This window comes from Podarcis liolepis (assembly GCF_965112155.1).
Source record: "Podarcis liolepis genome assembly, chromosome: 6".
NCBI lineage: Eukaryota > Metazoa > Chordata > Lepidosauria > Squamata > Lacertidae > Podarcis > Podarcis liolepis.
This window is the reverse complement of record NC_139559.1, coordinates 81,316,274-81,343,000: the sequence shown is the minus strand read 5'-3', so window position 1 is coordinate 81,343,000 and position 26,727 is coordinate 81,316,274. Positions and strand designations below refer to the sequence as shown.

Sequence of the window (26,727 nt, the reverse complement as noted above, 5' to 3'; positions counted from 1 at the left end):
AGCGTACAGTGGCTCTCTGCAGCTTATTCCGGTCGTGATAAACCATGGTTTACTGTGCTGCCAAAACTGGCCTAATGCAAAATCATATTCTAAAAGGGATAGGGGGCAACCATTATCATCAAAAACTCTACCTTCTAGCCCTGAAGCTGTAGGTTAAATTCAAATTCGAGGGGGTCTCAATCAGACCCTGACCTGCCAAACTTTCCTTAGGGTGCAAGCTGGGATTATTCGTATCTACTTATATTAAGTGTGTGGGGGTGTGTGTCCAGTGGGGATTTTTGTTTCATCGGTTAAACACGACCCTTTGCTGGGTAGCAATATTTTGTTCAAAATCCTATCCTTTTAATAATTTTTAACCAAATTATTGCTTTGCGACGTTGGGCTACTCACAAATCCGCTTTGGCAGTAGTTAATTTTATTGTTCTTATTTTTTAAAGCATTTCAAGAAGCAGAAGAGACTGATTCCTGAAAGGACAGTTTGGAAGTACTTTGTTCAGCTCTGCAGTGCCTTGGAGCACATGCATTCACGGCGCGTCATGCATCGAGGTAACTTAATTGCATTTAATCAAGCTAATGTCATTCCAGTGTAGAGGTTGAAAGAAAAATATATTTCCAGTGTATGTGATTTTGTGTGTGTGTGCATATTACTGCAATGGCTTTTTTACAAATTGCTTTTCCTCTTCGGGATAGGTAACTTGATAAATATTGCTCAGTGCAGAGAGTAATAATCTTGGGTCCCTCCTTTAGCGAGAACACATTAAAACATATTTGTGCTGGTACATTGGAGTGATGACTATATTATGGGTTAAAAGGAACAACTTACAATTCATATGCATGCTATGTATATGCTGTAGATTCTTAAAAATCATTTATTTTTGAAGACTTATTCTGCATCTTTGGATTATTCGCCTCTCAAAATAATTCAGGTAATAATAATAAAAACCAAACACACACACACACGCACTAGCAGCCCTTATCCCTCTGGCTGATGGATAGGGTCAGTGTGCGCTTCCCTTTGGCTCTGCGGTTGGAGGGTAATTGGCAGTAGGGAGCAGAGTGTTTTCCTGGCAGGGAAGGGGTAGTATGCTCTCTGCAGCTGCTTCCTTGTCTGGCTGATGGATGGGAGCAGACTGCCGCAGGCTGGGAGGCAGGAAGTGCAACTGGTCAGGGCTACTTAGTGCCCTGGGAGGTGGCAAAAACAGAGTGTGCTTTCCTTCTGCTCTCCGGTTCCAGGACAACAGTCTCTAGGTTTGTCAAACTTCTTAGATACACAGGACGATGTCCATAACTAGTTATATCCAGAATATACACAAGTGAAATCAGTAAATGCAGCTCCTGTTGATTTCAGTGGTTCTTGAGTATGAATAACATGGCCTAGCACCCATATACTTTCAATAAGATGTGCTTAAAAGATGTTGTTAACCTGGGGGAGCTAAAAACACACACACAACTTCCCTTTAAGTATAGGAGACTGGCCTACCACAAAACTCCAAGGGGGAGGTATGACTATTTTCCTGCCAAAAAACAACTGGGAAACTACTTTTCTCCTTGTCTGTATCAACCTTCAGAGACATGGGAGAGCATTTGAGAGACTGACGTATAGCACTATGATTATTAGTGCTTATTGGAATCTCATGCATTCAAGGAAATCAGAGGATCATGGTTAGTTGTGAGAAATTGTTTCCTGTACATTTTGACACCTCTTAAGATAATGTAACCAAATTTTGCATGACAGTTCCTGAGTCCTAAGAGCAGGTTTTTCTATGTTACTTCCTCTTGAAATCAGTGAGGCTTAAATTTAAAGCTCCTGTTTAAAACTTACCTTTAATTAAGTTTTCTTAAGGCAGCCCTGTTCAGGGAAGTTTTTAATATGTAACGCTGTACTGTTTTTAACACTTGATTGGGAGCCGCCCAGAGTGGCTGGGGAATAAATAATAAATTAATTATTATTATTATTATTATTATTATTATTATTATTATTATTATTATTATTAAAACATTTACATTTTGATCTCAAGTATGTTGAGGTTGATGCTGCTCTTTTAAATGGATGATTAAACCATCTATGGCTTTTAAACTGTGGAGGTGGGGTAATGTTACGACATTATGTATTTTTTGTGTTTTTCTGTTGTAAGCTGCCTGTGAGCCTTGGATAAATGATGGTATAGAAATTTAATAAATTATTATGAAACATAAAAAATAGTTAATAATAAAAAATAAAATTTAGCCTATGGGGGTTGAGTATGCATAATTGGTATTTTTAAATATTTTAAAGCAATACATATATGTTTAACTTTAAGCAAAATTAGATGAGTACTCACATGCAAGTCATGGATATTCTACTGTCACCTGTTGAAATATTTTTCTTTCTACAGATATCAAGCCAGCAAATGTATTCATTACAGCTACGGGAGTAGTAAAACTTGGTGATCTTGGATTGGGAAGGTTTTTCAGCTCTAAAACCACGGCTGCTCATTCTTTAGGTCAGAGAGATTTCCTTGATTCTATAATGATGTATGTTCACACCAGTAAATGGCCCTCCCTGCCCCACATTAATTACTGAAAGAGTCAGCAAGAGGAAGTAGCCCTGCAGAGGATGACACTCATTTCAGGGACTGAAATCCTGGACCTTGTCAGTCAAGTGAGGCATTCCCATGGAATTATAGTAGATGAAGATGATGTGGTGGTTTTTGAGGTTTCTTGCAGCCACTGTGTAAACAGTTCCCATATGGAAGAGGTGGCTCATAAGAACCCCGGGCCACAGCACCCCACAACTTTTGCATTGAGGACTCGGGTGGGCCCCAAGAGGGACTCTCCTATTTTATTTTAGGTTGCATAGTAGCAATCTAAATTTGGAAATGCAAGTAAGAACCTCAGGCTGCTTCTTCCTTGCAGGTTACCCTACTTTCATTTTGTACAGCATTCCCTCTTTTCCTTCCCTTTAGAGTGGTGGACTTCTGGGGGTGACAGACCTGCGGTGGAATCCTCTTGATCATAGAGCAGAGAGTTTATGTCGGATACATTTTACAATTTACCTCTAATTGGCATTGGCGCATTGCAAAAGTCCAGCAGAAAAAGATAATAAGAACGGGCATTCAGAGCTATGTTCAAGATCCGACTAGAACAGCAAATGCTCTTGAAAAAGCTCACAAGCAGAGCTAAATAATGAAAACTCTCCCCGCTACTTAATTGCCCATACCTGGTAATCAGAAGCATATTCTCCTCCAGATGCAAATATTTCTAGTTAACAACTATTGATAGACCTTTCCCCATTGGATGTTTTGAAGAGCTAACATAACTTGCCTTTAAAGGGTACCCTTTTAAAGGGAGTTTATGCTAGTAGCCTTCACAAGATCTATTCTTGTGGCAATGAACTCCATGGTTAATTGTGCAGTGGATGGAGAAAGGTTTGCTTTTACTTTTACCATGGCATCACCCGGGTTTGGTATATGGCCTTCCCACACCCTCTGGTATTCAAAGAAGAGTGACAGAAAGCACATTTGAAAAAACCTAAGTTGTCTTTTTTGTTAAACTTGCCTCAGTAGGACGTATCAGCTCTTCCCCGCTCCCACCCCATTTATTGTGTGAAGTCAGAAGGTTCTTATTTAAATGCTTCAGTATGTATTATAGTTAAAGTGTTAGAATAGGCTAAACTCTGCAGAATTCAAGCATTTGTTCTTCTTTCCCCCTGTCATCAATCTTTCACACTCATCTCAACCCCCTAATGTAACAGCAGGCTTCTGAGAACTACTGGTTAAAGGAACTTTTGCTTTTGGTAAACTACAAACCTCCAAGCCTTAGTGCTTGCAGCTGCCCCCTGTAGAGTCTGCAAATTCTTTCTCCACCAATTCCTCACCCTGTAAGCAGCAGATATGTAGCCTGTTACAAGCCAGATCTGCTATTAGTATTGTTATTGTGAAGCAAATCGTGTCATTGGAGGTTGTACCATAAACACAGCAACAACTGTGACTTTATCAGCAGATCAGTGTTGGGTAGTCTTTTCCAGCTCAAATCACTATCAAGAAAGTTAATTTTAAGAATGCTGCAGTTTTATCATGCTAAATTGCAGTGTCATTTAAATTTCTCAGTTTCTTTTTGACACAGCATCAGAACCTCCTGGAATATGAAAGCCCATAAAATGGCCCAGGGGCCTGTCTACACATTACAGTTTTTTTACACTGCTGCGCGTGGCAGCTCTTGCCACTTTGTGAAGTGTTTGGATCAGCAAACAGATAAAGCTGGGGTTTTTTTCATCACACCAGATCATCCTGCTAAATTCTTTTAGCGTTTTGGGACAAGCAGCCCTGGAACACAAGTGAGGAGTGTCCGCATATGAGCGGCTTGCCATGTGGAAATGCAGGGTGGCTTAAAAGGAGATCTACACCCATGCCCTGAAATGTAAACTAGCCCTACGTGCCAATATTGTTTTAGGATACAGTCCTATATATGCTTACTGGGGAGTAAACCCCATTGAACTTAATGCGACTTACTTTTGAGAGGGGATGCATAGAATGGTACGGTTCATACATTTTTAGGAAGTATGTAAACAAACTTTTAAGGGGCCAAGAACCATGACTTCATTAGTTAGTTATTCTTGGCGTTTTAGAACATTTATCCATAACCTATGAAACCTTTGAATTTCTAATCCACTTTTGAGCTGTGCTGTTCTACTCTTGTCTTAAGGCTCATCCACACTTCTGCTTGTCCCATGCCTAGAAAGTGGTTTTCTGACTGTCCCGTTCTTTCTAGGCACATGTCCTGCCACTTTCCCTTGGAAAATCCAGTTGTCACTCCTTTCCCTTACCATTCCTGTCAATACTTCAGTTACTCTTATAGTGCAATCCTATGTGTGTCTACTCAGAAGTAGGATCCACTGTGTTCAGTGGGGCATACTCCCTTGTAAATGTGTTTGATTGCAGCCCCTATTATTATTATTATTATTATTGAAATGCCCCATACTTGAATGATAGAAAGCAGATGAATTGAAAAATACTTCTGTTGTTCCAGCAGGGATAGGATACTGAAAAATATTACAAGAGATTGGAAATTCATAACATTAATATTGATTTATATAAAGGTCTGAATTGCTAAATCACTGATAATTCTGCAAGTTTTATCTTCATTTTTTAAAACAGCTTATCATAGAAGTCGACTCTATAAAATAGGGCTAAGGTTGCCTGAAATGAGATTAAGTTCATTTACAATATACCTCTGTATTGTCTCTTTGTATATTTGTTAATAATTGTACAATTATATATTTTTTAACCAAAATATTGGAATGTATATTGCTTGAAAGCATTGTGATGAAGTTTTAAGTGTTCATTTTTTAAAATTATATTTCCATATTGGTTGCAGTGGGAACACCTTATTACATGTCTCCAGAGAGAATCCATGAAAATGGGTACAACTTCAAATCAGACATTTGGTCTCTAGGATGTCTCTTGTATGAGGTAATACTTTTAAAACTTGTACACCTTACTTATTGGTGAGTGATGTTTTCAAAAGTCTTTCTGTATCTGTCTTAAGACCCCGTTATTCATTTTTACATCTATTAACCACTTGGTGATAAAGTAGTATTAAGCGAAAGTGTAGAAACTTAACCTTTTACTGCTGAGCATGATAAAATTTACATACATTCCTCAATCCTGAATGGATCTGTTGCAGAATTTTGCCATAAATTTCAGCTCAGAATGGATCACCCCCTGAATTAGAAATGATCTATTCTTGGCACTGCATCCTTAGACTTGCACACATTCCATAGCATAGCTAGCTGTGAACAGAAACCTGCCCACCATATCCAGTGAACACACTAAGGTTGTAGTAGAACTAACACTGCTTATACCAGCCTACCTTTTTAAATCAGTGTAAAAAAACTCTGCTAAAAACTGAACCTTTAAAATATTGCATTCTCAAAAGTTGCTGATCATTTCTGGTTAAGATTGGTGGGTGCAGTGTGGAACAGGGGTTCCTGTACTGTTTAAGAGTTGCATAAGGAGCTGTCAAAATGTTTGCAGTTATTAAAGGCACAAAATTACTGTCAGATTAATTGATATATCTGGTAATCTTACCTTCTAAAAGATAAGCAGGAAAATAGCACTATGAGCAGGTATTCATTCAGTCATTCACTCATGCACATGATAATTACGGTGCCAACCTGTCCTGTGGCTTAATACTAATTATACAGGAATCAACAAGATAACCAAGTTGAACCAAATCCTTCAGGACATGCACAGCTGCTCCTAAGGTTCTCCCACTGTGCTTTCCAACTTCTACCCAAATGCTCTCCAGAGAGGCCCTCCCAGCTCAAAAGCATCCAGGTGAAGTAACAAACCACCTGCCTCCATGATTCAGCAGATCTCACTAAAGCTATCCATCAGGATAAACACCTGCTAATGCAGAATTGGGATTTTGCGAATTGTCTCTTTATATCCATGGCAAACATTATTGTTTCCTTTGTAACCAGCTCAGTGCCCCTTCTAACCATATAAACAATGGCTACCTCAAGTACCTTTTGAGATTTGAATTTTTCATACTTGGGCTTGGGTGTTTTCACATTACAAAACAAACAAACAGTATTAGGCCCCTGCTCTTCATGGGGAACCACTGAATACTGATTCAGCAGCACCCATAGATAGCCTAGTGGATGCTCAAAGAAATGGCATCCTCTGTGCAACTTACTGGCAGCTTACTCTGGTGTGATTCTTTTAGTAGAAAAAATGTTAAGAAAACATATTGTGCACTCACATATTTTTTATTTTAATTTCTGATCCAGAATGTGCCTCAGTTTTTGAAATGGAAAGCTGTATGATTTGGTTTGGAATTCAAAAGCCTTTTTTGGCTGTGTAGAATGGAATTTAATGTAGACTTTACAATATTTATCAAAATAATGTATTCTAATCAAATAAAAGCCTCATGGAAGAATTCCTTTAGACATTTATGTGGATCAGGATAGGGATTTTGTGAACCCCTGTTTTCTCTTATGCTTCCTGTTATAAAATTGTGACCTTTAATGAAATTAACAACTGCATTTTGTATTGACAGTACTTTCATTGCTTTTTTCATTTATCATTGCAGTGTGTTGATTGTTTTGTTTTGTATTTCTGCAGATAGTTAGGATATAATTAGTGAGGTCATGTTATGAAGGATGGCAATAGGTTGATAATAAGCTTCAGGTTTTAGTGAAATCACTCCTCAGATTTACTGATTTCGCAAGAGGATCCTTGCTACGTAGGAGAGTAAATACAAATGTTGTGCTGGTATACAAACAGGTGCAAATGTTAAGATCCATTATTATAAGATCTGTTCCTTCTTCTCTTAAAAATTAATCCACAGTCCAATTTTATTTGGCTATCAACAGATTTTACTCACTTGAAATTCATTCAGCTGTTGATCTCGTTGAATGGAATAATCCAGTGCTGCCAATTATTTGTAATAAGGATCCTATTTGTAATAATTATTTGTAATAAGAATGGCTAACCCACAAAACAGTTAATCGAGAGCAGTTTAATTTTAGCCAGTTCACGTCTATTACCATCAATGGGACTGAAAAGTATGAGTATTTCAGTTCAACAATTCTCTGAAATTGATTTTTTTTTTACCTGTCTAACATAAAATGCCCTTTAAAATGTTTTAATTACTTCCATGTTTGGTGCATTTGTTCATGTTTATCTTCAGATTAAAGATAGGGAAACTGTTAATGAAATCTCCATAAAGGTCCAAGTGACTATGTTTCACTAGTTAATTTGTGGCAGTTGATTGGATTTTCAGCTAAACCTAATGTTTGGTTTATTTTCTGTTTCCGGCCGCTGTATGGCGGATCACTTACAGTTTAATAACAATTACTGACTTTCCTTATTATGAAGATTTTTTCTTCCAAGGTTCATTTTACAACAGGAAAATTATACTTTGAAATATGCCTGAGATATAAAAAATAATAATAATTAAATAACCACCCCAAAACACACTCTAATCACTGCGGTTTTAATTGATATGCAACAAAGTAGACTTTACTAATTAAAATCAAGATGCCATGCTTTTGCTACATGGACCTTTACATGGAAAAGTAGGTTTTACACATTTCCTTTATTGTTCAGTGCAGCAATTGCATCCTTACAGGGTCGTAGGTTGGTGGCTTACAGCTCCCCCCCAAAAAAAAGAGTGGGAGAGAGAGAGAGAGCTCACGTTGCCACCAGCCCTGAAGACAGACAGTGGGCTTTCGTCCCTCAGACACCCCCAGAATACTAATCAGGAAAGTCAGACCCTGGAGGTCAGGGAGCAAGTCAATCATTCTAGCGATCGTCTCAGTGTGGAGGATCAAATTAGCCTGAAAAATTCAGCTGCTGGGAGGAGAGGGCGAGCAGCTGTCAGGGGCAGCAGCGAGATGCACTAATGAACCAGATGAATAGTGCAAAAGCTTGAAAATAAAAACAGGACAGTTGACATTTTTCATCTGTCAAAGCAGGAGATGCATGAAAATATAGTATTCCTGTTTTAACTCCTTAGGGGACATTCAGCTTTTCTTTCTTTCTTTCCCCCCCTTTTTTAACACTCTCCAGCATTCAAACAAGAGTACTTTTTAATGAACACCTAGCGTACCAACACACAGGATCTCTGCATTTATTTTGAATTTCCTGCATTTCGTGCAGGTTCTGTTGCTGGAATTCCTGGCTTTGTTTTTTTGTTGCACATAAAGGGGGCAAAAAACGCTGCATGAATTACCTTGTTTCAAGATTTAATATTATGGGGCCGGTAGAGTTTGCAAACCGCTTTTCTTGAGAGCCTTAATCCCTTTGCTCTTAGGGGTTTTAAAAAGAGAATGCAATATTTATGGTATCCAATTAGTGCACGCACAGCTGTAATGGATTTTGAGATCCTTGCTGTAAAATCCTTGCCTTCATGTCCTTTTTGGAAGATTCCTTCCCAAAGTCTCCTTTATCAATAATGCCGCGGCTAATATTTTGCAGCTTTCTTTTGGTTGCGAAGGAGTTAAATGTTCTATCTGGAAGACCACAAGACAGATGAGAGCCATTTTCAGCTTGTCCTGTCCCTGCTGAAGCTCACTGAGTAGCACAGCATGGACTAGCGTGTTTCACACACACTCTGCCTGTCTGGGGAATGTACACATTGTCCTTCCAAAATCAAACTTATTAGCACATGTAGAAAAGGGTGACTGACTTTGGGGCAGCATCGCACTCCAAGCAGTGCTCACACCGCTGCGGTTCAGAGATTTAAAGCGTTTGGAAGGCAGTACGAACATTTTTTTTAAATAAAAAAAATCCCTGTAAAGTTAGCAATCCCACCACAGTATTTGTTTGCCTTTGTAAAGTCGGGCTATCTTCAAATAAACATTAGGTGCACTAATGATATTTTAAAGTTCTTACTTTAAAGGTTCCTTGCCAAAAGAGAATGGTAAATTTCTTAAGTGTACATGAAACCAGAATTATGCCTGCAACATAGCATGCTTGTGAGGATTTGTATTCATATTAAATCAAGTGTTGATGCATGTATCAACTTGCATTTCTGCTTCCAGCATATGTGTTTGGGGTTTGGTATGCACAGAGGACAGAAGCTGCAGTTCTGTACCAAATTTCATTCTGCTGAAACCAGTTTTGAATAAAAATTGCTTTCTTACCTTAAATTTAGAAATTACATTTTAAAGAACTAAGCAGATAGTGAAATGGCAAATTCAAAAAAGCCAAATGGTAACAAAGAGAGTAGTATATGCATAAAAAGCAAAAGGGTTAAGGTTTCTGAAACCAGCCAAAAGATTAGACTCAGGATAGATTTTAGCATTATCCTCACAATCGCCAGAGACTGTATCCTTTGGGTAATGGCCATAGTTCAGTAGTAAGGCATCTACTTTGCATGCAAATGGTCTCAGATTAAGCCCTTAGCATAACCAGGTAGGGATGGGAAAGTCTGTTGTCTGAAGTTCTGAAGGGCTGCTACCTGTCAGTGCAGACAACATTCAGTTAGATAGAGCAGCAGCCTGATGTAGTATAAGGCAGCATCCTTCCCAGATTGATGAGTTGTCCAGGGTCTACAAAAGCAATTGGGAGTTCAAGCAAAACATGGATGACTCAACTTATTTCAGTGTGGTCTTACTCACCCATGGTGGTGCCCTCTGTAAACTGGAACTTGCACAAAATTCCCAAAAAGAAGGTGGGCGCCAAACGGAAATAAATAGTTTACAAAAGTACTTTATGGCTTTGCAGACTACGCAGCAATATTTCATTCTTTAAAGCATAGGGGATCATCTAGGAGGAATATGGTCATGATCCAAAGAACAATTTAGCTGTACTCATGGGGGTTACAGTGGGATCCCCCAGTGGGATTCTAAACATTTTTCAGCCATCATGCCATATCACAAATTGGTTTTCAGAATTAGTTTTCCATTTTCCATGGTGGTGGTGGTGGGTGGGTAGGGAGGGCAGTGTGCTATTTGAAAAACGCAAGCCTAGAGCAGAACTTGTTGTACCGTTCTTTTAGATTCTGATCAGAATTCTCATTTTAAAATCAGATCTTTATTTGTATGGTGAGTCCTACAAAGTCAGTATTGGTGAATAATAATCTGGTTTCAGAAAGACATGTCAGTGAAATATATAAACAGACTGTAGCATTACAGAAACCAGCTTCACTTGCATTAGGCACACACCCTTCAAAAAAACGATTGAGAAACAAATATAATGAAGTTAAGGACAGTGAAGATCACAAGAAGTTGTCGTAACATGTTTTCCATTTAAAAATTAAACTGGGCCTTTCGAAACAAAAAGTAGTTCCTTGAAAATATACTTATTCCGCCTAACCACACACACAAATTAAAAATTAAAAATCACAAAAAAAATCCAAGATACATTTTATTTTGTTTTAATTCCACACAGATGGCTGCACTGCAGAGTCCATTCTATGGTGACAAAATGAACCTGTATTCCTTATGTAAAAAGATTGAACAATGTGACTATCCACCTCTTCCATCGGATCACTACTCAGAAGAGGTAAGTAGCACCACTCTCTGTGGTATATTTGAAGGTAGAGGTATGAGTACTTGATGAATATTGAATAGTGCCTTTTTTAAAAAAAAAAGTTTCCAGTTTGTACTGGGATCTGGGTATGTTCTTGCACAAGCATAGCTTATGCATGAGAACGTCTTCATGACCTTCTTGTTTGTATTGTGGGCTCAACAGTGTGCCAGTTTTTTTCCTTGATCCCTGAATATGCTTCCTCAAGAGAATGGTGTGCTTTCAACACTGTGGCAGGTTTGAAGCTGAACTTTTCACATGCAGAAGAGTCGAAGGAGATGGCTGTAAGGCAATACTTTAGAGCGGTCCTGTCTCCTCCTTCTAATACAAGAGATTAAAATTTGAATGATGCTGTGTAGGAGAAACCACTCACAGTGGATGCAGAAAACCCAAACCCTTAATACCATCTGCTTCAGTTGGCTACAAATGAACAGCAGGATTTTCTTTAATTCACCTGTATTGGTATTATCTTCTGCTAGCAAGTGCCTTCTGAATTCATCTTCCTTTGGTGTTCTCATGAGAACTAATCACCCTTCTGATAACTTCATGGAGGAATGAGGTTCCTCACCAGTTCACCTGCCAACATAGATGTGGTCCAAAGGTAATTAGGCATTCTCATGTCATAGCCATGTTTCCCCTGAACCCCATAAAGGATGCATGTATTCATTATTGTAGGAATAATACCTGCACAGGCTTAGTCCCCATGCATGGCTCACCCTAAAGCCATATAGATTACCATAAGGCATAATGTGAGTTTCCCATTCCTGACCGAAACTTTCCTGTCAAGGAGCTTAAGCTCAGACTCAGGTCCCTTTACCAAGAGAAGGTGCTGGGCATGGAATGGGAACCCTGTAAATTCCTTCCATTCTCTATGTGTACACATCTTTGTATACCTGTAGAAAACACAGGGTTCCAGTCTGCGGTACAGAGGCTTCTCTGCATTCGCAGGAGAGGACCATGCACTGAGAGTCAAGGATTAAGGCCGTATTGCTGTTCCCATAGTGGTGAACTTGTGCTACTGATAATTCATTTTGATTTAGATGGTGAGGGTTGCAAAATACTGATTAGCAGCAAAAGCATATGTAAAACACATTCTGGCTAACTAATGCAAGAAGACACAGGAAGAACATACGTTTCTTCAGTATATGAAAAAGTGTGTGTATGCTTGTGTGTGCCTAATTCTTTTATCTTGTAATGAAATATTCTCAAAGTTTGAACTAGGTAAGAACTAGGTAAGCTGCAAGCCAACAAAGAGGCTACAGTAACTTATTCTAGTTCAATGTACATGAATTAAAGATTATGTTGAAATGCACATAAATGTCCTCTCTGAAATATGTTTTGTAAGTATTAAAGCTTTGCGCTGCTTACAGAATGGGGAGTAACTTGTAATTCAAAACCTTGAATCCTCTTGCTTTCAAGATTTTGATTATTAATAAAAGATTGCAGTCCAGGAATTTTTGGTCTTTTAAACATTCTTTGTCATATATAGTATGACAATTTGTATTTTTATTATAGTGACAATTGGAACACAGAGCGGGTTTTTTGTTGTGTTTTTAGAAAGATGATTAGAATTACTTTTTGAGGTGGAGATTTACCACCCATTAATTTGCGAAACCTTTCCTTAATGTAGCCTTCCCAATTAACTCTTTTTTTCCAGTGGCCATTTTTAATTATTACGTTTTTGTGGAATATAAATATGGCACTTCATATAGGCAACTTCAGAACCGGAGGCCTAGAAATACAGTAGGGTGTGAACAATAATGCAAAATGATAGCAAGAATGTCAGGGGCCGTTCTTTGTTGTGTCATTCATGCTGTCTTCCTTTTTCCACGAAGCGCATGAATATTTCACGTATCTGCATCCTCATCCTCTATTCTTCTTGACTAATTTTCAGACTGTCTGAATTTGCATTTCACATGGTAGCTGATTAGGAGATGCCGAGTGCAGCAGTGAAGCCTCAGCAGGCGGTTGCCATGGTGACCTTCAGCAGGATTTTAATGATGATGCCACTAGTGGTTCGTTGAAGTCGGCCTGCCTGGAGGGCTACTTCACTGCAGCTAAGTGTGAAGTTGGATATATGGATTCTCAGCCAAGGGGCAAATATCAAAGTCCGGCTCTGATAGAAGGTCTTGGTACTGGGAAAGAGAAATAAGATTCCACCTTCTTTTTTATTAACTTAGTTTGCATAGTTCCAGCTTAGGAAGGGGTGGGTGGAATCAAACACACACACACACAACAACAACAACAACCATGTTGTATATTTTCCCCATGCACAAACAGGGAGATTTACATTAACACCCTTTAAAAAAATCATTTATCCACCCGACAGCACTAAAGAGAGCAAATTGTACTGTTCCATTAATAAATAATTTCTTAAGGAAAGAAGTGGCCGTTGGAGCAGAAGGTGTTGCTTTGAACCCGTTGTCCCTTAAAAATCACATGTGGTATAAAACATTTTTTTATGAAATATATTTTAAGATTTTTCTCTCTGCTTCTAGTAATATAGTTTTAATTGTAAAAGTCTTGTATAGAACTGCAGAGGAGGAAATAGGCTAAAGTGTGTCTGCCAGACTGCAGCAGCATCCTAAAGACTTCTCGAAAATTTAGACTTCAAACCCGTTATCCAGGTTGAAAAGTGCACTTGGTTGAGCTGCTGAGTTCAGGGATCACTGAACAACGAAATCCGCTTGAATTTTTTATGCGAATAAATTTTATGAAGGAATAAAATTACTTTGCATCAGCTTCTGTCTGCTTTCACAGAAGAACATTTAAAAAAGAAATAAACCCTTTAACCAAAAAATAGTACTCTTAAGATCAGTTTCTAAAACAGATATACTTTTTTCTTTCTTTTTGGCAGTGAAATCATCAGTTGCTTTTGTTTTTTCTGGGTTTTGAATCTGATGTGTGTGCTTGTGTTAATACAAACCCATTTGGTCTACTAGCAGCCTTCTTCACATGCCATGACAGTGCACACTGTTTGCATATTCAGTTGTGGCAATGCTACCTCCTTCCTTCTCTGAACTCCTTCCTGCCAAAAGTTCGGCTGGTTCCTTAAACGCATCATTCTGACAACTACTTTTTATTTTATTTTATTTTTGAGTGGTTGGAATGTTCCTAGGCCTTCCATAACACCACAGCTGCTGAATCAAAAGGATGGAGAGGTCTCATTTCAGTATATTGAAGCTTATCTAATTGCCACAAAGGTTTCAAAATCTGCAAATTGCTTTTTGATTTTGTTCGTTCTTTGCTTTCATTGAATTTATTGGGGGGCATATTAGGGGGGGGGACCCAGTCTTTTCTTACAAATCAATGTGTTCTGAGCACTAATTTGAAACATCCCTTTTCTACAATCCTAGTAAGACATATTCCAAAGCTAGCTTTGACTGCAACAAATAAATATATAGATACAATGAAAAAACCCTACCCTAGATACTAATGAGAATTCCACTTGCAGAAGAGTCTGCCAGGGTTGCCTTTGGGACCCTTTCCTTTTTATTTTCTCTATCAATGATGATGTGGAAGAATTTGATGGCAGTGAGATTGTTTTACCCAAAGTTTACAGTTCTCTTTTATGTTGTGCTGTTCTGATTTTATCCTTTACATTGACCACGTGGCTTTCACAATGGCTTGGCAGGTGCATTTAAGTTCCTTCAGACAGTGGTTCCCTATTAGCTAATTACTGAGAACCCCTTTTTTTCAAAAGCCAAGCCATGAACCCCCTACTTTTGAAAAAAATTGATAACTATGTTAGTTACAGTAGTTTATTCTGTGAACCGCCCTGAGATGGTATATAAATTTAATTAATTCATAATAAAATAATAATACCTCTGCAAAGCAATTTTTGGAACAAAATGTGGGGTAGCCCCTAGTAGCAAAAGATTTTAGGTATTCTAAAAAACAGACTTGGGTTGAGCGATATCTGGTTTTCAACATTGTGATATATCGGCAGCTGAACATCATGATATTCCGATATATCACAGTGTCTGAAATTGGAGACTGGGGATGAGGGAAGGAGCAGTCACGGAGATCAGGTGGTTGGGGGGAAAGAGAGGAAGGGGAGTCATCTCCACCCCATGGTTTGAGTAGGAGGGGGTGCATCAAACCGCCATCAGCAGGGTAGCCAGTGAAGATGCAAGTCCATTGTGGCTGTTGCGGCTTTCTTGCTGACTGAGAAAATCTGCTCTGCCTCAGTGCCAGGGGAAGGTAGTGCCCGGTATCTTGAAATGAGGACGATCAGCTGCCCTGTTTTCCCTCAGCATGAAGGAAGGCAGCTTAGACCATCATTCAATATCGGCAGTGCCTTGAAATTGCTCTCCCTCCCACGTGAGGAGCAATATATTGATTGGTAAAGGTAAAGGGACCCCTGACTGTTAGGTCCAGTCGCGGATGACTCGGGGGTTGCGGCACTCTTCTCGCTTTACTGGCCGAGGGAGCCGGTGTTTTGTCCACAGACAGCTTCCAGGTCATGTGGCCAGCATGACCAAGTTGCTTCTGGCAAACCAGAGCAATGCACGGAAACACCGTTTACCTTCCTGCCGGAGCAGTACCTATTTATCTACTTGCGCTGTTGTGCTTTTGAACTGCTAGGTTGGCAGGAGCTGGGACCAAGCAACGGGAGCTCACCCCGTCATGGGGATTCAAACCGCCAACCTTCTGATTGGATTTCAAAACCAATTTTGGCCAATATATTGAAAAACCACACAGTGCTAAAACAGACCATAAGACCTTTGATATTACCGTGCAAAAATGACAAAAGATGAGCTTGGAGGGAGGGAAAGGATGGGGCTGCGGACCCCCTGAGTGCATCTGCGGACGCCCAGGGGTTGCCAGACCCCTAATTGGGAAGCATTGCCTTAGGACATTGTTGGAGTTGTTCAAAACAGAGCACTTGGTTGTTAATGCACAGAAGATAAAAGCTGGTTCTCTCATACATGCATTGATGACAAGTGATGACCTGTACGTGTGAATGAGCAATCGCAGATTAACTGCCTCGCAGTGGTCTTTTGTTTCATTCGTTTATACATTTCATTGGAGACCTTTCACATGTTCAGCTAAGTGTTGCGCAATCAGATGACAGATGGCAAATCTAGTAATTTACCTGCCAACCAGTCAATTGCTAATGATGCTCTTTAGGAGATGGAAAACATTATACATGTGTGTCCCTAGAGCGGGGTCCCAAAATGAAACAGACCTACATTTTCCCTCACCACTGTGTGGAACAAGCATTGCTAGTTATCAAAAGCCAAGAGACACCTGTGTGCTTAACAAAAGTACTCAGTATGTTCAGCCTCCCCCTCCCCTTCCATAAAGGAGAAGGAACATGCAGAGCAGGCATTTGTGTGGTTAGGCATCCCACTCTGCTCAGGTGAGGTTTAGCTGCATATTGGAGAAACTGCAAGGGGCGGGAGGTGATCTTGCTTGAGCACACAAAACCCTGTTAAATCAGACTAAAGGTTTATCTAGTCCAGATTCCTGTTTTCCATAGTGGCCAACCAGCTTATTTATGGTGGGTGCAAATCCTTTCAAGGAGAGACTTGCAGAAAACCTTTAAAGCTACAATAAATACAGTTAATGTATGTATATCAGCTCCTCAAACACAATAAAACACATCAGCATAAAACCAGCAGAAATCATCCATAAAAGGTCTTGAGGGCATAATGGAGCTCGTAAGAGAGAGAGATATCCCCAACATCACTCCCCCCCAACCAAATAACAACATTAAGATGGAAGCAACATTAAGATGGAAGTCCACAAGCAACATCTCTTTCCAGATATTGCAGATCAAGAACTGGTACCATACTGGCTATCAGCACATTTTGTGGTAATGCGTTCCATAAATCATTTGCTCTTTAAGGAAGCACTTCCTTTCACCGCTTCTGAACTTCCCGCCATTCAATTTCATTAGATGGCACAGAGTTTTAATATTATAAGAGAAAGGGGGGGGGGGACTTTTACCTCTATGTATGTTTCCTAAACCATGCATAAATTTAGACACTTCTGTCATGCCTTGCCCATTACTTTCCTTTTTTCCCCTAACCTAAAAAGGCCCAGACATTGTACCATTTCCTTGAAGGGAAGATGCTTCAGCCCACTGATGTTATTGGTTAAGCATCTCTAGACCTTTTCCAGCTCTACAGTGTCACTTTTAGAGATGTGGCAACCAGAACTGTGCACACCATTGTGCAGCAGAAGTATGGCCGTTCCACAGATTTGCATTGGGCTATTGCACTACTGGTAGTTTCCCATTTGCTTTCTCAATTACTTCTGGCATTGAATTTGCATTTTTGGCGTTGACCCTTATAAGTATGTGACTATTGGCTCAGTCTTCAATTCAAAACATTTTTCCCTTATGAAGTATGTAGCCAAACACCTGTTAGCTTCAGATCAAGACGTTTATCCTACGCTTGTACTGGTGAGAATATAAGTTTTTCTTACACTTGTACTGGTGAGAATATCAGTAGGCAACCTTTCTTCTTATGCCCAGCAATATTCTGTTTTCGTATTGGTTCAAAGTTCAATGGGCTTCCAATGAAGATGCATGATGTTTTCCCCCTGGATGGGCATGGGTTTCTTAAGAACTTAAGAATTTCTTAAGAATTACTATTCTGAATGTCAGGTTGGTTTTTTTTCCAGGCAGAGTCTCTAATCACAATATCATAACTCACAAATCCCTACAGAAGTTGTTCCCCTCCCCATCCTGAGTGGACAAAATAGTCTCTCTCTCTCTCTCTCTCTCTCTCTCTCTCTCTCTCTGTGTGTGTGTGTGTGTGTGTGTGTGTGTGTGTGTGTTTGTGTGTGTGTGTAGCACATCTCAGTGATAGAAAACACGTGTTACATGCAGAATGCCCTGTAGGTTCCATTCTGTCATGAATGGCAGTGTCTTCAGTCTTAGACCCGAGAGGGCCACTGTCACTTGGAATAGAAAGTTTGGGGCTAGATGGCCAATTGTCTAACCTGACATGAGGCAGCTTCATATATTAGTATGCTTAAAAGTTGTGTGTGGGGGTGTCAGGGACTAGGCAGAGGAGGAACTATGGAGACCGCCTCCCCAATCTGACCCTTCCTGAGAAGAAGACATTACAACAGGGGTTTGAGGGAGGTCACAGCTCAGAGGAAGATGAGAGGAAATGTTGGGAAATAATGGGAGAGGAGGAGGAGGAGGCAGAGCTGGAGCAGCTGGCTGCCATGTTACCACTAGAAAGCATTCCAGACCCGCCATCTCCCAGAACCTGGCGAGCCTTAAAAGTAGGAGAGCAAAGAGCTTGAAGACAGATGGCCCTAAGTGGCAGCCATCAAGGGGGTGGTGCTGTTGACGAAAGAGGAAGTGGGAGAGAAGGGCCATGGAGATTTACTCGGGACAACGCCATTATTCCAAAAGGTTGCATTCCCAAGCCTCTCTCTGTAAATATTGAATAAAAAGCAGGGGGTAAGGACTTTTCTTATCCGTTTCTGGCAACCCGCCGTGGGGATTGGTTCCTCTGCTGCCTGACAGGGGGAAGGTGAAACCAGACCCTTAGTGGCATCTTTTTAAGGAGTAATACGTTAGGTGAATACCTTCTGCTTAGGAATAAGCAATGTTTCTTTCTGTTTTAAATCCAAGTTCTCCGCCATCGCAGGCGTTTCCAAACACTGGCTTGCCTGTGTCAGCCTTTTTTTTTTGGTCCCTTTTTATGACTTGAGGGACACTGAGTCCCCCCCACCCTTGGAGTCTGACAAACCTGTTAAAGTAAAAAAGAAATGTGTCCCGCTGCTCCCCACTACCAGGCTAAGCTCCAGGCAAAATACTGTCATTGTGCTAAGTTCACAGAGGAGGTTAAGGAGAATAAGCCGAGCCGAAGGAGACTGCTGCTCAGAGATGCAACAGGAGCCTTCCCAGTCTTAGGTACTGTCCCAGTCTGCCGTTCGTAGAGCATGCTGGTCATCCCACACCAGACTAGAATATATTGCTGTCCTGACATCTCGGCTCAGCCTAATTCACATTAGCATCCCCCAGGTCAGCTGAATGCAATGGATGCTACTAGCTCCATATTAAATAGGGAACCTTCCCGACTTTATGGAAATGGATATTCCTGACAATAGGCAAAGGCATTTCAATCCTGTATTCAGCAAGAAGTCATTGTCTTTCCACACACCTCAGAAAATAACATTCTGCCATTCTGCGTTTTGTGCTTTTAGGAAAGATGCTTCATGGAAGTAACGTGCATTCGGGCAATAGGATGGGAGCCATTTTTTCAGCCTTGACAAATACTTCAGAGTTCATACTTAGAAAGATTTAAGGGGTGTCTGCCTCGATCACTTTCTCTCCTGTAGAGTTCATGGCATCTACCCAAAGTCTCAGTTTCTTCTGCAGTTTAGATGCCAGGTTTGGAGCTTCACGCCCAGCCCAAGTCTGTGTTTAAGATATTCAAAAAAGGAGTAAGCAGCGGCTTATATTTTTCCATTTCCATGCTGCTGCTTCAGCATAAACCAGCCATCTTGATCAGCAGGAAATAAATACATTCATATACATATATACATACATACAGTTTCCCCTTGCAGACTTAGGATATCCAGATTATAGGAAACATTCCTGATATGCATTAATAATTAATTATGAATAAATAATTTTACACTTTACCTTTTTTTTTAAAAGGAACCCCTGACACTTTTCAATTTGTCCTGCAATATTAATTTTACACATACATATTTCCTCTTCTGCATAGCAGCCTACATGCAGCAGTCCACCAGTAGATAAAATACCTGTGGCATGCGTGAAATACTACAAAGTTCTTTCAGGATCTGCCCAAAAGGGTTCTCTTTGCGGAGCTGAAAGCTTCGTTTCTCAGAAATCTCTTGCCTGCCTGCCATGTAAGCAGTCTGCAAAGCGTTCAGCCATTGACTGCCTCTTGGCTAAGCGTACTAATACACTGCTCTTGTCGGCTGCAATATATCACCAACCCCTTGCATCTTCCTGTGGCAGATCATGTAGCTTTCCTATTGCATCTTGGGTCATCTCCTTCTGGATTTGTGAACTTTGAAGTTAAGCCTCACTTAAACTGAACGCGCACTCTTAATAACAAAGAACATGCATCCCCATAGGACTGTTCCTTTATTTTGCAACTCTACGTTGAAAATGGAAAGTGGGGCAGTGGGGGGTGGAACTGATTTCATAGAAGTCTGGAGTCCCATTTTAATATATCTGAAATAAAAGTTTTCCACATGCTAGGCACAAGGTAAAAGAAAAAAAAAGAGATTTAGAATGCAATCTTATTCATGCATTGAGTTCAGTGAGACTTACTTGAAGGTAAGTGTGCATAGGATTGCAGCTTCCTTTTCAATGACTTCCATGGTGAGATTAATGTAGAAGTGAATTTGAAGTATCCTACACACATTGACCTTGCAGCAGTACCTTGTGTTTAGTACGTCTTAGTCTGCAACCCTGCACCAACTTACCTGGGAGTAAGCCAGTAACCATGTATAGTATATTAAAAACCATGGGCATGTTTCATCCCCATGCAGGTAGTGGAATCAGATTCATCTGTGTGGGACTGTATTGATGGTTCAGTATATGTTGCTCATAAAGGAATCCCTCTCTGAGTCCTTCACATGACATCACCAGGTTACATATGAATCTTGCCAGAGGAACTGAAAGGAATATTCAGCTCATAACGCTTTGGGCCACAAAACCTCATGGCCTTTGAAGGGTCTCTTCCAACTTGTTTATTCTAAGGCAACAAGTTAGAGTAAATGAGTGGCTCTAACACCTATAACTCAATGAATACCAATGGTTATAGTAATGTATACTTTAAACTGGGTTGCCAGGGAGGCTAACCTGTGGCCCTTCAGTGTAATTAGACTACAGCTTCCATGGTTTCTAGGCATTGGCCATGTGGGCTGGGATTGCTGGGAGTTGTTGTCCATCAATATCTGGAGGGTCACAGGTTAGCCACCCCTGTTGTATGCATTTTGTTGTTGACATCTGTCTGTCTCGAGAGACAATGGAGTACACCTCCAGGCGTGAAGTCAAACCATTGTGTTAGCAACACTGAAGCTTGGGCAGTGTGTTTGGAGGTTCTGGGGTGCCCAGACAACAAGACACCCCTCTCAGCCTTGCCAATGTGGTCCAAAAGAAAAAGCAATACATTTGGCACCAGCTTGGCTGCAGAAGTTGCTGGAAAGAAGTGTACAAGTCGTCTTAGGGACTCCCTTCCAGATTTGTTAGGCTTTACTTAGCCTGTTCTTCTCCCAAAGATGTCCCACAGGGTGGCAGAGGTTTAGGATCAGAGTTTTTCCTTTTCCTAGATGGGCCACCTTCTCAGGTTAATGAGCCCCACCTCTACCTCTCACTTCCCTCTGTAGCACGTGTAGAAACCGCTGCCTTGACCATTGGACTCACTATTGGTCTCATCTGCTCACCACCAGAGCTTGTATTCACATGTAGGGGAAAGTCCCTAACTCTGAGGGTTTGAGACGCAACAGCTACTCTCACCTGGTTTACCTGGCCAATCAAAGCTGTTTCCCAGGGTGTGGCTACTTGTCACATGCTGACAGCTTATAGGAGCCACATGTTAGAACTGAGTGCAAAGGTGGACAAACTACCCCAGAAGGAGCATGACCAGTGGTACTACCCTTCCCCTACACCCCTGCGTATGCATTAGTGCCACACTATTGTAGTTTTCCAGTACTCCTAATTGAAGTTTGGAGGAGGGAGAGAAGGACGGCCCTAATAACTTTGTCACACAGTGCTTTTTTTCTTTGCTTTTTTTGTTCCTCATGTCCATAATATTCTTTTTTCCCCCCTAGCTGCGACAATTAGTTAATATGTGCATCAACCCAGATCCAGAGAAGCGACCGGACATCACCTATGTTTATGATGTAGCAAAACGTATGCATGCACATACCGCCACCAGCTAAGAGACTTGGCAGCTTGTGAAGAGAAAGGAAAAAACAACAAACCCACCGGAATCATTCAAGTATTGTTGTGCAAAACCTCTTCCACCTTTTCTCCCATTTGTCTGCGTCACCTAAAGTTTAGTTACATGCAATGAGAATGTTTAGCAGTATTGTCACAGAGTTAATAACCTAAAACGAAGTATTTTTTTTTAAAAAAAATGTTTTAATGGAAAACATGGAAGTTCTAAACATGACAGAATAAGAAAATCGGCAATCCTTTCTGACTTCTGAAAGCTGCAATTTCACACATATTTCTGCATAAAGAGCAATGATTTTACATGGAAATAATATTTTGTTCTACATATCAGAGTTGCGGTTTTGCATATGAACACAACAGTGGACTCCTTAAAGGAATACTGTTGAAACTGCTCCTCAGTTGTTTTCAGTAATGTGTGGAAGTGATGAATCAGCACAAATTGGTGAATTTATTGTTCATTAGTGAATATATTGTTCCTTTCCCCTAGAGGCAATTAATTGATGAATAGGATTTTATTTTATTTTTTAAAAAAGGAATTTTGCAGTTTACGGTTTTCCTCATCAAGATAAATGTTGATAGAAACCATTTTATTTGCTGTTGAGCTTTGATGCAGCCGCTGAATGTGAAAAAGAATTGGTTTTATTTTATTTTTCCTCAGAAATTGTCCAACACTGAAAAAAGAATAAATCTGGTCAGCTGTTGTTGTTTTTAAAATCCTTGTACAGTACCTTAACCCCAGCTCCTAAAACTTGATATCATGTATTTGTATTATGCTGTGCCTTGCTGCTCCAAGCCTCTGGGCGAACAGAAAAGAGTGGTGTATTTGTACAGGGTCTAGGATTCTGAAAGCATCACTGCCACAATCTGTAGGTCTCAAGATGGCGCTCCACAAAATTAAGCATTTGCAAATCCCTTTCCATTCAGTGGTGGATTGCTAAGCACGTCATATCAATGACAAAGTGCCTAATCTGGGCTGAATTTATCCAGATAATCTTTCATGCTATATATTGACTTAGTTTTAAAGGCTAGTTCAGCCTTCCCCAGGCTGGTGCCCACCTAATGTTTTGGAGGACAAGTCCCATCAGCCAACAAGGTAATCCAGGCTGAGACAGATGAAAGGTGTAGTCCAAAATATGCAGACTGGGGAGGGCTGGGCTAGTTTACACCCAGCAACATTCAGTATAAGGTACACATTATAGAAAATGGCCAAATGCTTGGAATGTCCTAAGTATGGCATCTTCTCCTTGTTCTGATTCTCCCAGGGTAAATCAGAGGACTCTCTTTCTTTTCCTTTTTACACCACGGCAAACCAGCAACAGGAATGGGTTTTGGCTGCCTAGAGTCAAAGCTTCAAAGGAATAGGCAATCTATGTGGCAGCCAGTCATTGATATGAATTGTCCGTTACAATGCAGACATCTGCTTCCTAAATAATTTATGTGTCTTAGAAGGGTATTTTGTTCCCCGAAAACGTTCACTTGAGATTTTTAAAAAGAGAGTTTTCTTCTTTTCTTTCTTTCTTTCTTTTTTTTTTTTTTGCATTAGCTTATATTCCAAAGCGAAATTCATAATTAATTGAATAAACATTCATGGCCCTGAACGGGGTATTTGTTGTGGAGTGCGGAAGCATTATGTTGTAGCTACATGTGTTGTTTTACATAGTCCCTTAAAATCCTGACCGGACAGCCTGCAAATCTATGACGTGTCAAAGTGGGTTGCTTAACAGTTACAGGAGCTGACAGGTAGAATTTTAATCCCACTGTGACACATTTATCTCTGAGAACAAACAAGAAGCCATACAGTATTTTTTTTCTGCACATTAAACCAACAAATTTTACTAATTCACCATGCAGCCATGTGCAGTTAGGCTCATCAGCAGAAAACTATGTATAACAAAGAAAAATGTAAGTGCAACCTGCACTCCTCAGGAGGCAATGCCTAACAGTGAAGCCAGGCATGGCATTTTGGAGAATCTGATACGTGGCAGTCGCCTGCCATGGAGCAGAGCCAAAGGCAGGTTTGGCTTCGGTAATCAAAACTGCTGCCTTCCACCACTGGGCAAGATGCGTCTGTGGGGAGACATGGGTGCAGTGAATAAGTGGCAACAGCAGCAAGCAGCTACGCCACGGCATGGCCAGATCTCCCTACTCCTGACTACGAAGCAAAACGGAAAGCTTTACTAAGTCCCTTCATGGGTTCTTGTGCACAGTTGGTGGGGTGCATTTGGCTTGGTGGACACCATTTAGGCAGGCCTAATTCAGAGCTTTTTTAATTTTCATGTTCAGTTGAATGTCCACAGCAATAGTGGGATCCACAGTGCACCCAGTCTCCTAGATCGGGGTCCTAGCACAACACGGGTTTGCATGGAGCCATGATTAAGCTAGTTGAAATGATGTCCTGCTGCCTTAACCTACAAAATTCAGAAGGTGAATGCAATATGAACACTTCCGTTAGGATGATCCGTAATACTTTTCTTTTTTCACCCTGAATGAGGCTAAAAATAGTTTTGCTAAAAAGAGCATAGGACAAGATAGTAATCTCTCGATCCTCGTTGCCAAGTGCTACTATGCAAAAGTATTCCAGCCTTTCATTAAGTCTGTTTCACCCCATCTCCCTCCACCTACTTTTAGGTCATTTTACAGGTCCGATGGAGAAGGACTGCTACGTTTAACATAGTAATATGATTTTCATCAGGTGTTTTGCATGTTTAGTCGGATGTCGCACTGAATTCTGTAGGTCTTACTCCCAAGTAAGTGGCACAAATTGCAGCTTTGTAAATTTCACATGTGTACCTTTATTACAAAATGCATGCTTTTGGGAAGCCAAAACCTGCTTCTAGAAGAAAATAGTGTTGGCGATAATTATGAAGCTTGCTAAGCTAATATGCCTACAGAATAAAGGTGTTTAAAAAATAATAACAATAAAAGAAATACTTCCAGTGTTGATAATGTAAGATGCATTCTGTCGAAGGACCAATTAAGTTGATTTCAGAAGCCAGCAAAAAGAACGTTTCTGATGAGATGCTTGGTAAGCTTACGTCATATGAAGAAGGTCGGGGCTGGGCACTGATGCCATTCAGGCACTCTACAATGGCAAAACGATTTGCTACGCCACACAAATTCAATGTAATGAAGATAGCTCTGCCAATAGATCACTTGAACAGCCTGTTCATAATCTCTTCTGCTTGCCAGGGCTTCTAGGACTTGGAAGCAACCAAAGGGTAAATATGAGAATCCCGCTTAACAAGTTGCAGTAAAAGCTAGGGAAGAAAGAGACCTATTCCTAAGTCCCTAGAAGCGGCATGCCTTCTCTTGCACTGTTCTGGTAACAGTGGAAGGATGACATTATATGTTTCAGGTTGGCAAGGTGGAAACTTCCCATGTTGGTATCGCCAGCCACAAGCAGAAGCATGTCTTCCTTTAAATGCTACTGGAGCAGTCAAAACTGATGAACAAGCTACAGTTCACACTTTGGTTTCCCCTCCATCTGTGCAATATCTCATCTCGCTCTCATTAGCTCCCTTCATAGTTGATAGTGGAAAGGAGATGAAGTTATGTGACTTCGCTTCTACAAAACCTGGTGCTTGTTAATGTGTGTAGAAGATAGTGGCAGGGCGGATGGATGGCTTGGCAGTCTGCCGAATCATCTTACCCTGTTTGCCTGGTTCCTTGCCAGGTATCAGAAAGTGGAAGGGTTGAGGAAAAGAGTAGAAAGAAAGCTAGCCGCAGACAGTATTGGTTCAGGTGCAGCAGAGGTGGAATTATTTTCACTGGAACTTCATTCTATCCAAGCTCAATTCTAATCAAAGGCCAGTCTACGCTTCCTGATAAGAGTAAAATAGAACTTACTCAGTGTTACCTAGGGCTAATCTTTCTGACAGTGTATACTTATATATAACAAGTTAATAAATGCCTTAACTTTATCTTCAGCACTCATGGAAAATAGACATTTGTGTAGATGACTCTTTTGAAATGAATGTATTAATCAATAACCAAAACATGTATAATTTTCTGCTGCCTTATACTCAGTTGTACTGTAATATTCCAAATAATATTTGTTGTGCTTTCTGCACCCACTCTCTGCACAAGGAATTGTACTCTTTGTTTGGAAATCTATGTTGTACAATATCTTAATATAAAAAGGCTACACAAATTAAATAAATTGGAAAGTGAAACAACTTTGATGTCCTTTTTTTGCCCTTCAAGGTTTATTTACAAGAATGTGCAAGGTGATGTGTTTACTGAAAATGTTATTGGGAACTGAATTTGACTTAAGATGGCAGATCCAAGCAACATAAATATTTGAGTACTCGGAACCATCTTCTGTAACCCCCTTAAAATGACCGCTAATTCCAAAAACAACAGTTCTTTTCAAACATTTGCAGACAGGTAAGTTCTCCGTGGGCTCAAAGGATGCTTTCAAAGTAGGATGTTCATAGGTCTGTCCCACCCAGCTTTCCCTCCAGTGCAGTCTGTCAGACATCTTTGCAAGTTTCCCAATGGAACAATGTCTTTGCACATTGCAGATGTGCAGCAAAACATACGTACAGCAGGGGTACAGCCTGCCACTGAAGCCTGTGAATACTGAACATGTGTTTGGGAAAAAAACTACAGTGGTACCTCGGGTTAAGTACTTAATTCGTTCCAGAGGTCCGTTCTTAACTTGAAATTGTTCTTAACCTGAAGCACCACTTTAGCTAATGGGGCCTCCTGATGCTGCCGCGCTGCCAGAGCACGATTTCTGTTCTCATCCTGAAGCAAAGTTCTTAACCTGAAGCACTATTTCTGGGTTAGCGGAGTCTG

General features: G+C 40.4%; 1 protein-coding gene and 1 long non-coding RNA gene across 10 annotated transcripts in view; one reads left to right on the top strand and one right to left on the bottom strand.

Moving 5' to 3' along the window:
• The window catches only part of NEK7 (NIMA related kinase 7), an 80,851-nt gene extending 54,749 nt beyond the window's left edge, over positions 1-26,102 (top strand). For 7 of the 9 annotated variants that reach the window (XM_083506861.1, XM_083506862.1, XM_083506867.1 and 4 more), the window contains 5 exons: positions 438-546; positions 2,376-2,483; positions 5,356-5,450; positions 10,881-10,994; positions 21,801-26,102. In XM_083506861.1, the coding sequence (XP_083362987.1) occupies positions 438-546; positions 2,376-2,483; positions 5,356-5,450; positions 10,881-10,994; positions 21,801-21,911 (537 nt within the window). In that variant the 3' untranslated portion in view covers positions 21,912-26,102. Of the gene's footprint in view, positions 1-437; positions 547-2,375; positions 2,484-5,355; positions 5,451-10,880; positions 10,995-12,912; positions 16,957-21,800 lie in introns of those variants that run through there. The other 2 variants (XM_083506868.1, XM_083506869.1) reach the window with 1 other exon arrangement.
• LOC310708513 lies at positions 363-7,931 on the bottom strand. The gene is made up of 3 exons (XR_014527075.1): positions 2,906-7,931; positions 2,005-2,846; positions 363-1,837 (listed from the first exon to the last, which is right to left on the bottom strand). It is a non-coding gene; the product is annotated as an uncharacterized lncRNA (long non-coding RNA).
• Positions 26,103-26,727: the final 625 nt, after the last annotated feature.